The sequence below is a fragment of the Astyanax mexicanus genome, chromosome 3 (genome assembly GCF_023375975.1).
Source record: "Astyanax mexicanus isolate ESR-SI-001 chromosome 3, AstMex3_surface, whole genome shotgun sequence".
NCBI lineage: Eukaryota > Metazoa > Chordata > Actinopteri > Characiformes > Acestrorhamphidae > Astyanax > Astyanax mexicanus.
In genome coordinates this window covers 387,260-402,294 of record NC_064410.1, presented here as the reverse complement: position 1 = coordinate 402,294, position 15,035 = coordinate 387,260, and the positions used below count along the sequence as shown (strand labels likewise).

Sequence of the window (15,035 nt, the reverse complement as noted above, 5' to 3'; positions counted from 1 at the left end):
TTGTCTATGTATCAATATATCCTTTCATCTACAGCTGTATCACAGTGATGGACTTGTGATTGCACTGTTATAGTGTATATAATAGTGTATAATATAGTGTATAGCTGGTGAACGTGTGTGTGTGTATGGGGTTGCTGGGGTATTGTAGAGGGTATTGATTGGCAGGCTTGTGGGCGGTTGAGGAGCAGACAGAGGAACAGAAGGTTTACAGGGGTAATAATGTTCTGCCTCTGACCTCCTGCACTCTTATTGATCACCAGCTCCATCAATCCGCCGCAGCGTCTCACAACCACCTGCAGCACGAGCCGAGTTCACCCTCACGCTGTTCTCCTGACCTGAGCTTTATTTATTATTTCATATATTTAATATCACAGCGAGCAGCCTTCACTCTTATATTTAGGAGTTTTACTGAGAGTAGTGTAGAATAGTGTGTGAAATATTGCTTTATGGACCTCCTGTTTCCACTCTTTCTTCAGTTTTCCACCTTTTCTTCCACGTTCTGCAGTAAACAACATTTCTCTTCTGTGTTATTTATTTTATTTTATTTTATTTATTAATTTATTGCACTAAAATCCTGCTTGAATTTTTGGCCTATTGGGTGATTGGATGATGCAATCAGATTTATTTTTTTATTTGCTTTACCTGCTTTAAATAATTCTATTTAGAATTCAATTACATAATGTTCTCAATTAAAATCATCTTTAAAAAAATCTTTTGTCAGTATTTGCAGTTTGATGCAAGTCTGTGTTATTTATTTGTTATTTTAAATTCATTTAGTTTGTCTCTAATTATTCCAGTTTTTTTTTTTAATAAAGTTAGTGGGACAAATGATCTTATAGAAAATTAAATAAATAAAATGATTTTAACTAAAAATTAAATAAGTTAAAAGTTTAACTAAATGATGAATCAAAATTAACAGTGTTTTATTATTTTCTTTTACTTGTAAATTACTGGTTGCTAATTTAATTTAGCTACAAAAAGCAGCATTATTCTTTTAGTGGATTATTTGTAGATTATTGTAGTTTATTTGTAGTTTATGGTTTGTGTTTTTTATTCAGGGTACATACCAAGTTACCTGGACAAGGACGAGCTGTGTGTGGTCTGTGGGGACAAAGCAACAGGTTATCATTACCGCTGCATCACCTGTGAGGGCTGTAAGGTGAGCTTCACTTCACTATAGCTTCAATAAAAAGCTTGTCTTTTGATCTCATTACTAACATGTTTTGTTTAAAAAGATATTTAAAATATTTATGATTGAAAATGGGCAAAATATCAGCAGTACAAGCATCTCCAGTTATACTAGAAAGTGTATTATATATTGTATATATATATAATACACATTGTAATATACTGTATTAGAAAGCCACTTTTATAGAACACAGTAATCGGATCTTTATATTATGCTATATAATAATAATAATAATTTATTTCGCGCCTTTCCTGAAAACTCAAAGCGCTTAACAACACGGCCATAGACCTAAAGTATAGTGCATAAGAACACATAACAAATAAAAGACATTTGCAAGTATTTAAAAACCAAAAAACAAACAAAAAAACTTGAGTACCGTAAAATATAATAATATATTATTATATAATATTATTAATTTGTTTTTAGCTCTGTCTGAAGCTCTACACTCTGACCGGATGGATGGTTTTGTTTTTCCTGTTTTAATGAGATAAATCTAGTAAACCCTGCTGTTCTTTTTTCCTCCACAGGGTTTCTTCCGGCGGACGATCCAGAAGAACCTGAACCCGACGTACGCCTGTAAGTACGAGGGAAAATGCGTCATCGACAAAGTCACTCGCAACCAGTGTCAGGAATGCCGCTTCAAGAAGTGCATTGCCGTTGGCATGGCCACAGACCGTGAGTTCCCCCTGTTCATCTGATTTATCAAATTTCAGGATTAAAAACTACCTGAACAAAACATGCACAAATAATCACATGCATACATTTTTATTTCTCGCTTTAACTAAAGTTCTGTCAGGTCAGTATTAAACCAATCCTCCAATTCCTGCAGCCTAAAGCGCTGCCACTAGGATCAGGAGATCGCTCACTGGTTCGAATCCCATTCATGCAGCTTGCCATCAGCTGCCAGAGCCCTGAGAGAGCACAACAGTTGGTCTTCCTCTCTCTGGGTGGGTACTCTTTTCTCTCATCACTCCTAGGGTGATGTGGATCAGCACAAGGCTGCGTCTGTGAGCTGATGTATCAGAACCGAGTCGCTGCGCTTTCCTCCGAGCGTTAGCGCTGTGATGCTGCATCAGCTGCACTCGCACAGTTCAGGATATATTAGTATTAGTACATATCTGTGTGTTTTAAAAATATATGCACAGAAAATAGCTGTCAAAAGCAGAGTTAATTGGCAAAATATGTTTTGATTAGGAGGGTAAATTGAAATTGTGGGTTTTAAAGGTGTATTAAAAAAATGCAGGACGAACTAAACTTTTTAATTCCCTTTAACTTAAAAAAAAACAGGTACCACAATACTTTTCTGTGATTCAAGACCATCAGGTGTCCTGCCTGAACATCATCAGGGTCAGAAATGCTGAGATTCAGAGATCTTGAGATTTCAAAGTTTTTTTTTTTATTTAACAAAAAATATATGCACATAAAATAGCTGTCGAAAGCAGAGATAATTGTAGAGAAAATGTGTTTTGATTAAGGGCCTGGGTACTTAGACTTAGTTTGTGTCTCCAAAAGTGCCCAAACACACAACAGATTATTATATCTTATATATATTAACATATTACATCACTAAATATCAGTAATTTCCATGTTAAAACAACATTTAAATATTTATATGCCATTTAAACCTCATATTCTGCTGTTTCTACCGTTTTTAGAGATGGCAGAAATAATCGTTGACTAATCGACCAATTGAAGAAGAAGAAAAAATAATCGTCAGATTAGTCGACTACCAAAATAATCATTAGTTGCAGCCCTAGTGAAGACTCAGGGCTCTATTTTAATGATCTATAGGCGAAGCATCAGCCGTGCACCATGCAGCTTCATTTAGGACAGTGTCTGTGTGTCTTTGCTATCGTAACGACGGGAAAAGTACACAATGTGCAACTCGAAACGGAAAGCAAAAGTCATATACTCTTTATCTTAAGTTTTACAATCACGGATGTGTTTGTGTTTGGGTTTGAGTTAACCGTGAAATAAACCAATCAGAGTGTCTCATCATTGCTAATCATTCTCTTTAAGAGTCAGGTGAGCTCTGACTTTGGCGGATTGCTATTTTAAAGACGCAGGCAATTTTTTGGAAGCTTCCTAAATCTCCGTTCCTCTCTCTCGCCCTCTAGTGGTGCTGGATGACAGTAAGCGTTTGGCGAAGCGGAAGCTGATCGAGGAGAACCGCGAGCGCCGGCGGCGAGAGGAGCTGCAGAAGACGGTGTGGGACCGGCCGGAGCCGTCGCAGGAGGAATGGGAGCTGATCCGCATCGTAACCGAGGCCCACATGGCCACCAACGCGCAGGGCAACCACTGGAAACAGAAACGCAAATTCCTGGTGAGACGTCTTCTCCCCGAAGTCAGCGCCACGCTCTCGTTTTACCTCGTTTTTGGGTTCTTTTTTGTGTCATTGTGGTTCATTTAATTTAGTTTTTCATTTTATTTTGTGTCTGTTTCTTGTTTTGTGTGTTTTTATTTTTTGTATTTTATTTTATTTTATTTATTTTTCGCTATAACTTGAATCACACACCCAGTTCCAACTTCCCAAGTTCCTAGATCTTTAATTCCCTCGGCCCCCGTAATCTTAATTCCGAGTCCCGTGTACCACGCTGTGGTTCCCTGTGTTAATATGTCCATGTTTTTGTATCTTGTAGAAATGGGGGAGAATTAGCTGGACGCTGGAGACTCTGTGTTCCGCAAAGGAAGCAGCACTAACTTTAACGGAACATCTTTCCCCGTTTTATCCCTCTTATTTCCCTCCTTAAACTTCCTTAAACTTCCTTTAATTTCCTCTAATTTCCAAACAAACCTAAAATATATTAAACTGATAATTGGATCTATTTACATGTTTATTTCTGTTCTTCTGTTTTCTGTTCTGTTCTTTGTCTCTCTAATAATATTATTTTTTAATGTCTCTGTCCTCATGTTTTTCAGCCTCTAACCCACTGCTTTCTCCATGTTTCTCTTCATGTTAAACTCTAGCTGTCCTCTGCAGATTAACCGTCTGTCTCAGGACTCACACTTTGTCGTGTGTTTCCATGCCACATTACCTAAATATCTAAATATCTACATTCTCAAATCTGATTTTATTGGTATTTAAATAAAAATACCTTTATTTAACCACAAAAAACTGTTATGTTATTTTATTTGTTATGTGGTTAAATAAGTGATATATATATATATATCTTAAATATAAGTATATCCATTAATTTCACCATATTTCACCGTAATATTTGGTCATTAAGAGTCTGATTTCGGCGTATTTGTGTTTTTTAAGCGTTTAGACTGCATGGAAACACGGCGCTCTGCTCTGAGCTCATGATCTCACTCTGTTTCTGTCTGCACTGTTTCATCTGTCCTCAGTTTCAACCTGTTTTTTTTAGTTGGCTTGACTCGGGTTCTTCATTGAAACTTCACGATCCCTGTTGATTGCCCAACAGGTCGAGGAAGCAATGCTACTTAATGAAATAACTTGTAATTTATTCTATACTTCTGACCAGAGTGCAGTGGGGGTGAAGGAAACCAAGGTAAGAACCAGTAGACCAAATCCATTGAGTTTTTATTTTTTTTATTTATTTACCCCAAAAAAGAAACGCTCTCTAAAATTGTCAGCTGCTTCCGTTCTGTCATTTATTTATTTATTTTATTTTTGGTTAATTTATTAATTTGAATTGATTTTGTGGATAGATTGACATGCTGAATGCTTGAAGCGTCTGTTTGCCGTGTTTGTGTAGCGCTCTGCTCGCTGTATCAGACTGAAGGTGTACACAGGAGAGGAAAGCTTAAGGGATAGCTGCATTCAATAAAGAAAATCAAATATATATTCTACAAAAAAAAAATTAAAGTCTGAAAAAGAGAAAAGAGAAAGAAAGTGCAGTCTGGGGCTGGGTCTGTGCGCTGTACTCAGCACACCTGTCCTCCTTTTCCTCAGTCTGGTCTCTTCCACGCTTCATCTTTCACATCATCACTTTATTTCTGGTCAGAAGGGCAGTTAATATATATATTTTAATATATATTTATATTTATTTTTATATAAGGTAAATAACAAAAGGGGGAGAATTGAAAGTCAGTGAATAACCCTAGTCAATGAGACCATCATCCTCATCATCATAGAGGGATCTAAACCTAAAGGCTTCTCTGCTCCGCTTCCTCGATTATTCGTTCTATCGTTTAAGTTTCCTTCTTCTCCTCCTTTTCCTCTCAATAACTGGGCACCATGGACTCACTACACCTTTTTTTGGAATGTGTCTCGCTGTAACTCTGTGGCCTTTCTCATGCTTTTAGAGGGGAATGAGGATTTGCTGTGTCACACCTTCCACTTGGTTAATGTCCGCTAGGCCTCCCGTCACGCCGTTGCTAAAACCCCCCGACCCTCCTCTTCCTGTCTCTGCAGCCTGAAGACATCGGTCAGGGGCCGATCGTCAATGCGCCGGAGGGGAGTAAAGTGGACATAGAAGCCTTCAGTCAGTTTACAAAAATTATAACCCCCGCCATCACCAGAGTGGTGGACTTCGCCAAAAAGCTGCCTATGTTCTGCGAGGTAAGATATCCATCTCCTCACTCTGAACATTCAGGTGTTGGGTAAGGCGACAGGACAATGACCCAAAGCTCTATAAAGAGCTTAAAAATGTTTTAAAAAGAAAAAGTGTACTGGATGTTTACTCAGTGTTTGTGTGTGTGTTTTAGTTTTTAGTTCAGTTTGTTAGATTGTGTTAGATAAAATTAGATAAACGTAGTAAAAACTTTAGACCATGTTTTCGCAGTAATCTGTAGAGATCACTCAAATATTCAGGTAGTTTGTCCAGCCTGCACTCTGTAGTAACAGTGTTGTGTATGTCATGTTAAGTAGTTCATTAGATTGTGTTTGTGTTTGTCTATAATTGTGACTTAATAATGATCGAACAACATATTTTGTGTAAATAATGCAGAAATCTAATATGTAAATCCAAATGGTTCACTTACTTTTTCTAGCCTGCACTTGAAAGATAAGAAACATGAACCACATACAGATGTTAGTGTGTTACTAGTTAAGGTGGAGGTTTTTTGCCTATAATTGTGGATTGCATACTGTAAAAAACAATTATACCATATTAATTAATATGGTATAAAGTAAGGCGTTTATCGTCTAAAAGTCGCCTACAAAATCTCGACTAAAAAGTGGCCCCCTTAAACTTAATACAACTTTTACAGTCTGACCCTTCCTTTTATCTTATATTTCTTTAATAAACTGTCACGTCAGCCAATTTAAACTGCAGAGCGGGCAGCTGCATAGGGCGCTCGCACAGGCTGTGCGTCGTATGCACCAGGAGTCGACTAAACGCAGAATTATAAACCAGTTTAGGAGGTGGAACAGGTTTGTGCAGCACAAAGCAAAGTTTCAACGGGTTAATCTGAATATAAAAAAAAAAACCTGAATATAAAACTGTAAATGATCTGTTTCACTCACAGCTTAAAATAAATAAATAGTTAATAATAACATTAACTCTTCGAAACACATCAAAAGCTTTTAAAGGTTTTTTTTTTGTTAATCTGTTTCTAAAAAATATGAAAAAAATAACCTGTCCGAATTCTGTAGGCATGAAAATATACAAACTGTAGAAGAGAACTTATGTAAAATAAATTTTGACTAAAACTAAACTAAAAATAAAAAAATGGATAAATTAGATTCTAAATCAAAGCAAAGTAAAATGTTTAAAATGTGAAAGGTGTTAATTTGTTAATGTGCTTATATGACATTAAAACTCTATGTGTGTGTGTTTTAGCTGCCTTGTGAGGATCAGATCATCCTGCTGAAGGGCTGCTGTATGGAGATCATGTCTCTGCGGGCGGCGGTGCGCTACGACCCGGAGAGTGAGACTCTCACGCTGAACGGCGAGATGGCGGTCACGCGCGGGCAGCTGAAGAACGGCGGTCTGGGCGTGGTCTCGGACGCCATCTTCGATCTGGGCGTGTCCCTCTCCTCCTTTAACCTGGACGACTCGGAGGTGGCGCTGCTGCAGGCGGTCATCCTGCTCTCCTCCGGTGAGTTCAGCACAGAAAATAAAATAAAATAAAATTCACAATTTATAATTAATAAGCTGTATTATTCAGATTCTCTGATTTTGCTATTTATAGGTTTATGTTTGAGTAAAATGAACATTGTTGTTTTATTCTATAAACTACAGACAACATTTCTCCCAAATTACAAATAAAAATATTCTCATTTAGAGCATTTATTTACAGAAAATGAGACATGACTGAAATAACAAAAAAGATGCAGAACTTTCAGACCTCAAATAATGCAAAGAAAAGAGAAAAAAAGGTAATATTCATATTTATAAAGTTTTAAGAGTTCAGAAATCAATATTTGTATGAAAAACCAAAGTTTAATTTTAATGCATCTTGGCATCATGTTCTCTTCCTCCACCAGGCTTACACACTGCTTTTGGATAACGTCATGCTTTATGCTCACTCCTGGAGCAAAAAATTGAAAATTCAAGCAGTTCAGTTTGGTGGTTTGATGGCTTGTGATCATCCATCTTCCTCTTGATTATATTCCAGAGGTTTTTAATTTGGTAAAATCAAAGAAACTCATCATTTTTAAGTATTTTTATATTTTGTATTTATTTTTTTGCTCTGTATGGGTAACAGTCAGGCAGTGAGGCTTCAGGCGTGTGAATCTCTGATTTTTACAGCAGGAAAAGCCTGAGAGCAGCTGCAGCAGATCTTTCTGCAGAGATTAGCTCGGATTACACAGCGGGATTAAACTTCAGCCGTGATAATCAATCAATATCACAATCAATAGTTAAAGACTGTGGTGTCCGTCTCTCGCTCAGGCTCCGCCCCCAGCACTGTTATCCACTCCGCTCGGTACGGACAGATTGCTCTGTGCTGCATACAGAACAACTGGGATTATAAGGCCATGTTCAGGGTATTGATTAAGTATTAATTGATTGCTATGAGAGTCTGTATGAGGGTCAAACCTACACTACACCCTCTGTATTAATAAACACTTCTTACTTTATATATTACAGGAGCATCAGAAGCATTTTTACATTATCTAAATGATAAGATTTAGATGCAATTTCCTTCATTCTGGTACATTTTTACCTTCAAAAGTGACTTTCAATTCAATTTTAGATTATTTAATCATTTTAGAACCTTTCCAATGTTATTAACCCTCTATGAACCACCTGTACATCTCATTGTATTGGATTTAGATATGCCTTATGACATTATATTTATATTATATTTATAATTTATAAATAGGTTCATTTTGTACAGTTTAGTATGGAAATTTGTTTTTGAGGGCAACACTATGCCATGGACGTTTAATATTAGCATCCTTATGTCACTTGTTTTCCACAATGTGAATCAAAATTAGTGAATATTTGCAAAAAAAAAAAAAAAAAACGTTAAAGTTCATCCATTTGAATATGTAATGTCTAGTCTTTGTTGTGTATTCAATTTAATTTATGTTCAACGTGCCAACTTTATTTGAATTGTAGGGATAGTTGGGGGGGGGCACTCCTGGGTGATGTATGGGTTTAGGGGCGGGGCATGAGGGAGAACTTATCTTTCTCACCTATAGCACAGTTTAACCTGTGAGGGCGCTGCAGAGGCGGAAATGAATTGCAATAAAAGCGTTTTTTTTTTTTTTTTTTAAAGGTTAGGAAATGTTTATAATAATTTATTTAAGCAGGATTTATGATTTATCACTTTAAAGGAACACAATTTAGCTATTAAAATATGGTTTAGTGCCTCTTAAAATTGATTTCTAATAGAAGTTGCCCTGTTGCTTCTGTTTATCACTGTTTTATTGATCATCTCTCTCTCTTTCTCTCCTTTAATCGGCAGATCGTCCGGGTCTGACGAGCGTGGAGCGGATCGAGCGCTGCCAGGAGGACTTCCTGCTGGCCTTCGAACATTACATCAACTACCGCAAACACAAGGTGGCGCACTTCTGGCCCAAGCTGCTGATGAAGGTGACGGACCTGCGGATGATCGGCGCCTGCCACGCCAGCCGCTTCCTGCACATGAAGGTGGAGTGTCCCACCGAGCTCTTCCCCCCGCTGTTCCTGGAGGTGTTCGAGGACTGACGCAGCGCCGATCACCCCCCCCCCCCATCCCCCGGCCCTCACACACACACACACACACACACACTTACACACACACTCACTCTCACACCAGTGGCGCTTAACCGCACCCCCTGCCCTCTGCGGACTCCTCGATTAACGTTTAACTCTGTCCTGAGTCACTACTGAGAGTCAACAATTCAATTCATTCCATAGAGTTAAAAAAATCAGAAAATAAGAAAAATATAAACATTTTAAAAAGTAGCTCTCGGGCCGAGTTTCTGAACGGACCATTCCTTATACAATGCGGGTACATGTGAATAGCGTTCTATTTCGGTTTGTTTTGTTTGTTTTTTGATTGTTTGTTTTTATTCTCTCTCTCTTTCTCTCGTTTTGTACATTTTTCTTTTCTTGTTCTTCTCATTTACTCGAAAATAGGTGTATTTTTGTTGTTGTACAGTTTAAATTTCATAAGTGATCCTACAGTATCTCCCAGTATCTCACTGTCACTCAGCTCATCGCTCAGCTCGCTCGTACGATCTACGCAGCGTCTGTATCGACGTGCACAGAGTTGAGTTCCTCGTGGAGCAGGAACCGTGTGGAGATCTGTGGAAGAGAACACAGGAACACAGGCCTTCAGGAGGAGATCTGGAGCCTCTGGTATCAGTCTGTAAATCCTGAACTGAACTCTTGATGAAGAAAAGGATTCTCACTACATTTCAGCCATGTTTCATCCATAACTCTGCAGAGCAAGACCTACTTTCATACAGTACAGACCAAAAGTTTGGACACACACTCTTTTTCAATGCGTTTTCTTTATTTATCATGACTGATATTTACATTGTAGATTCTCACTGAAGCATCAAAACTATGAATGAACACATGTGGAGTTTTATGTACTTAATAAAAAATGAGCTGAACCTCCACAGTCACCGGACCTGAACCCAATCCAGATGAGCTTTGGGGTGAGCTGGAGCACAGAGTGAAGAAGACAAAGGAGCAACAAGTGCTAATAAACACCTCTGGGAACTCCTTCCTTCCTTCAAGACTGTTGGAAAACTTTTCATTTCAGGTGGCCACCTCTTAAATGAAGCTCATTGAGAGAATGATGCCAAGAGTGTGCAAAGCAGTAATCAGAGCAAAGGGGGCTATTTTGAAGTAACTAGAATACATATATATTTTTTGTTAAGTACATAAAACTCCACATGTGTTCATTCATAGTTTTGATGCTTCAGTGAGAATCTACAATGTAAATATCAGTCATGAAAAAATAAAGAAAACGCATTGAAAAAGAGAAATTTGTGTCCAAACTATGTTCATACAGTCATTAATCAGTTTACACACTAATACAAGAACACACAAGAGTTTTCCAGCACTGTTGATGAGCACGAACTTCAGATCATAAAAAAGTTAAAGCAGGCGAAGTCCAGAATCTTTCTGAAGTGATTCAGAAGTGTGTGCAAACTTCTCCAGCCACTCAAATCACTTTAGTTGAGAAATGCCACTGTTTAGGTGCCAAAAAGTGAGAATGCACACACGTGTAACGCTTGTGTTCTCTGGACCCGTTGGGAAGTTGACCCGTTGGGAGCCACGTTTCGATTTTCTTTTCCGTTTTGTTCTGTTTTTCTGTTTCGTTCCGTTCTTTACCGTACCCATCATCCATATCCTCAGATCACCCACCCACCTGTCTGTCTGACTGACTGAATGACTATCTGTCTGTCTGTCCGGCTCTTCTAGGAACTCCTGCGCATTTCACTGTGTCATATTGTGGCGAGATAGACGAAGGTGACGCCTCCGCTCGGACTTTTGATGGTGCTATGAGTTTGCCTATTTATACCTCTGTCAGACCTGTCAGTCAACCTCAGAATCAGCCGTTTGGGTGATACACACACACACACATATATATATAACACACACACACACATTTACATCCACACTGCACACGAGCATGTACAGCGAGGAGCGGCGAGGTCCTCCATGGAGAGAAAGAAGGAGAGAGAGGTAAGGACGACCCGTCGCTCCGGAACACAAGCGTGACCTCGAGGAGACGTTGAGGAGATTGTTCCACTTTCAGTCTGTCTGGGTTTTTTTTTGTTTGTTAATTTTTTGTGTTTATTTCGTTTTGTTTAATTTTTTCATATGACATCATCCTCATTACGTTACATTGTACTGCGACACATTATCGCCACATACCTCCGCCATCGATGACTGGTCGTTTCTATCTATCTACAAACAAACAGCAACAACCACAACACTTTGCCTCAAGCTCACGTTCTTCTCTGTAAAAGTGATGCCTTTCGTAAGCAATAGACTCCTGCTCTGGTGGTTCAGCTTAGATTTAGGACTACAAAACACACACACACACACACACGGACTACAAACACACACAAATACATGCACACCAAGCACAGACTCAGACGAAATGCACAGACAATCAGTGTTTGAGATGAAAGAGAGAGAAAAAGAGAGATAGAGGTGCCTGAAAGACAGACTGGAAGCTGCAGCTGCTCTCCTGCTGATAAGATATAAAAAGGTATACAGGTCAGGTATAAGTGCAGTCAGGTGTACACAGCTGCAGGTCGCACTGCAATCTAGGGCTGCACGGTGCTGGAAAAAAACTAATTTACATTGCAAATGTTCTTTTTTTCAATTATATATCATATCATGATATTAAACAATGCAGAACCCAGCCCCGCCCCCACCCGTGCACCGTCTCATATTTCGACCATATTCTGAGTCCGAGTCAGTGCCGAGCAGCTCTTAAAACCCAAATAAAACAGCAAAACTACAGTAATCGGCCCTTTAATCAGCATTTAAATTGTAGCTTTTTAAAAAGGTAAATAAGAGCGTGAATTCAGCTGTAACTGGAAATATCTGCACTGATAAACTGTGCTGCACTGAGGAGCACAGCTTTCCACACGTGCTCACGTTTACAAGCACGTGTCCAACCATGTGGATGGAGGCCATGCGTGAGGTTACCTCGTGTTTACTCCTCGTGCGCTCCCCCTCCCCCTTGCACTTCTCAGGCAGCAGCAGCCTGTCACTCACACAGACACAGAGACAGCGCTGTGTACCTACTTCTTGAGTCGAGAATCAAAACATCACAACATGCACATCGCGACCACGATGCTTAAAAAAACGATATATCGTGCAGCCCTACTGCAGACCTCCTCTCGTCTCCTGAGAGAGGCGCAAGAGAAGCTTCAGAACACAGTGGAAAAAAAATGAAAGAACACGCAGTGATTTCAACAAAAAACACAACAAAAGAAGCCCACTACAGAAGATGATAAATTATTTTACAGTATAAATAAGAAATAAATGAAATATTTAAAAAAAAAAAAGCGGTTGTATATTTTCAGACAGTAGATATTTTTTACAGATGTTTGCATATAATGAACATTTTCCATTTTACACACAAACACACTCTCACACACTCACACACGGTCAACTAAAGCTTGGTTTAAGCCGTTTCTAACAAAAAAAAAAAAGAAAAAAGCCACACAGGTTTTCACACAGGTTCACTTTCCAGTATTACTTCCTGCCATTCCGAGAAAATAAAAATAAAAAAACATTAAGCTCCTTCCACAAGAGAGACTTACGGTGATTACAATCAGTTCATAACGGATACATACTTCCTGGAACTTCATACTGGATGAGCCAAAACCCCACTGTAGAGAGAGAGACACCTAGGCCTCCTCCTCCTTCCTTCAACTGTTTAAAAAAAAGCGGAAATCAAGCGAATCATCCTCAGAATCTCAGAAACAATCTCAGAGAATGCGTTTTTTTTGTTTCTGTTCGTATGTGTCTTAATGTCTAGCCAACAGATTCGATGTGAAAGGTGAAGATCTGGATCTGAGAGGTGTGAACAGTGAGCCTGGCTTCTGGGGGGTAAACAGGCAGTCCTGAAATTGAGCTGAAGTTGGAATTAAGTTAAGTTTGGGTTTTGGGTTTGACTCCATTATAATAAAACTTCAGTCTGTTCAAGTGTGGATTAAACGTGAATCAGTTCCTGAAAGGCTTTGGAGATTTTGGGTTTTTTTGTTTCGTTTTATTTTTTTTTTAAACCAAATTTTTCTGTATTGCACACGGCTGCTGTGAGACAGTGAAGCCGAGGATTAAATAGGATTAAGAGTTTGGACTGTGCTGAGATTTGGGTACCCTGGAGGAAAAGAGAGAAGTTGCACTAAAAGAACGTAATCCTGGATCTGATCGACGATTGTAAAACGAGGGCGAAATTCGGATGAGAATGAGGAGGATAATGGTGACAGTGGTGATGATGATGGTGGTGTTTGTATTTAATATGAACTGGCTCTGAGAATAAAGGTGGTTTTGTTGAGAAATATCTGAACCGTGTGTTCTACTGTCTCCTGTTTTTCTTAAATGTGAAATATTGCATTTTTTTTCTAATTGATAACAGTAATCTGACGTATCACAGTTACTAAAACACAGATTATTTAACCTTTTCTCAAGTCTCTCAACACTAAACACATGTTCTGCTTAAAACACATTTTACACTCAATAAAAAAAAACTGAACTCAGTTCTCTACATAACACAACAATAATCTGATATAAAGCCACGTTTTCATATTAAAAAACTGAAATTCTAAATCAAACCGTATGAGCTAATCAGCCCATAAATGAGCCGTCTGACTTGAACTCCTGAACACCTTAATGACTGATTATTACCAGTTCAATCAGGAATTAATCTGTATATAAAAATAGCACAGGTGAGCATTTTTCTTTTACAGTAACAGTGGAGGTACAGAGAGAGGAAGAGTGAGAGAGAAAAAGTCTGAGAGGGGAAAAAACAGGAGAAAGAAGGGTAAGAGGGGAGGATGGAGGAGTGAGAGGGGTGAGATGAGTGAGGAGGAAGATTGAGACGGGAGGATGAGTAAGAGGTGAGACGAGTGAGAGGAGGAGGAGTGAGAGATGAAGAGAGACAGGGAGAAAGAGTGAGAGAGGAGGAGATGGAAGAGTGAGAGAGGAGAAGGAGAGGAAAAGTGAGATGGAGAGGGAAGAGTGACTCTTTTAGACCTGATTTATGTTCCAGCAATAAAAAATATATAAGAATGCTATTTTCTGCCTGTAATGCATTTAAAAACAGAATTCAATAAATAGAACAATACATTAGTAAATAAATTAATATATAAAATTCATATTTGTAATTAGTCTGTTAGTCATTTGTTTAACACTTATTTTTATTTCACATAACTCAAATTATATTAATATATATACTAAATTATATAATATATATATTAATATATATACTATAATATATATATATATACATAAATGTGTGTAGAACAAAAAACTAATATATATATTTTTACAAATTATTTCTGATTAATGAAAACAGTAATAACACGATGGGAAAAGGTGTTTACTCATTAGCTGGGATGCTACATTTAAACTTAAATCACTTGTCGAGCGCCTCATATCACTTTCAATAATGGATATAAATCAGTGAGAAAGAATCAGAATCTCTATATAGATGGTGTAACACTACATTTAAACACTAAACACTTTGATTTAATTCTATTCAAATCAGCAGTGATTAAACTCTAACAGGCAGACGGTGTTTCAGGGCGGGTAACTGGGAGGGTAAAGGGTTTTTGTTTATTAGAAGAATCTCAGTATTCTGACCCACTTCTCTCTGCACAGAGGAAAAGCTGTAATTTCAGTAATCCTCTGCCTCTATCTAGTGGTGAAACTCAGTTATTGCGTTTCTGAAACAAAACAATAACCTTTAACTACTCAAACCCATTATTATAAAGATTATTAATTATTCTGTATCTATATAAATAGTT

General features: G+C 38.1%; 1 protein-coding gene across 6 annotated transcripts in view; it reads left to right on the top strand.

The window, feature by feature from the left end:
- The window catches only part of thrb (thyroid hormone receptor beta), a 100,622-nt gene extending 87,046 nt beyond the window's left edge, over positions 1–13,576 (top strand). For 4 of the 6 annotated variants that reach the window (XM_049476017.1, XM_049476020.1, XM_049476019.1 and 1 more), the window contains 7 exons: positions 1,059–1,159; positions 1,717–1,864; positions 3,307–3,512; positions 4,615–4,701; positions 5,568–5,714; positions 6,937–7,195; positions 9,011–13,576. In XM_049476017.1, coding sequence (XP_049331974.1) covers positions 1,059–1,159; positions 1,717–1,864; positions 3,307–3,512; positions 4,615–4,701; positions 5,568–5,714; positions 6,937–7,195; positions 9,011–9,252 — 1,190 coding nt within the window. In that variant the 3' untranslated portion in view covers positions 9,253–13,576. The remainder of the gene's footprint in view (positions 1–1,058; positions 1,160–1,716; positions 1,865–3,306; positions 3,513–4,614; positions 4,702–5,567; positions 5,715–6,936; positions 7,196–9,010) is intronic. The other 2 variants (XM_049476015.1, XM_049476016.1) reach the window with 2 other exon arrangements.
- Positions 13,577–15,035: the final 1,459 nt, after the last annotated feature.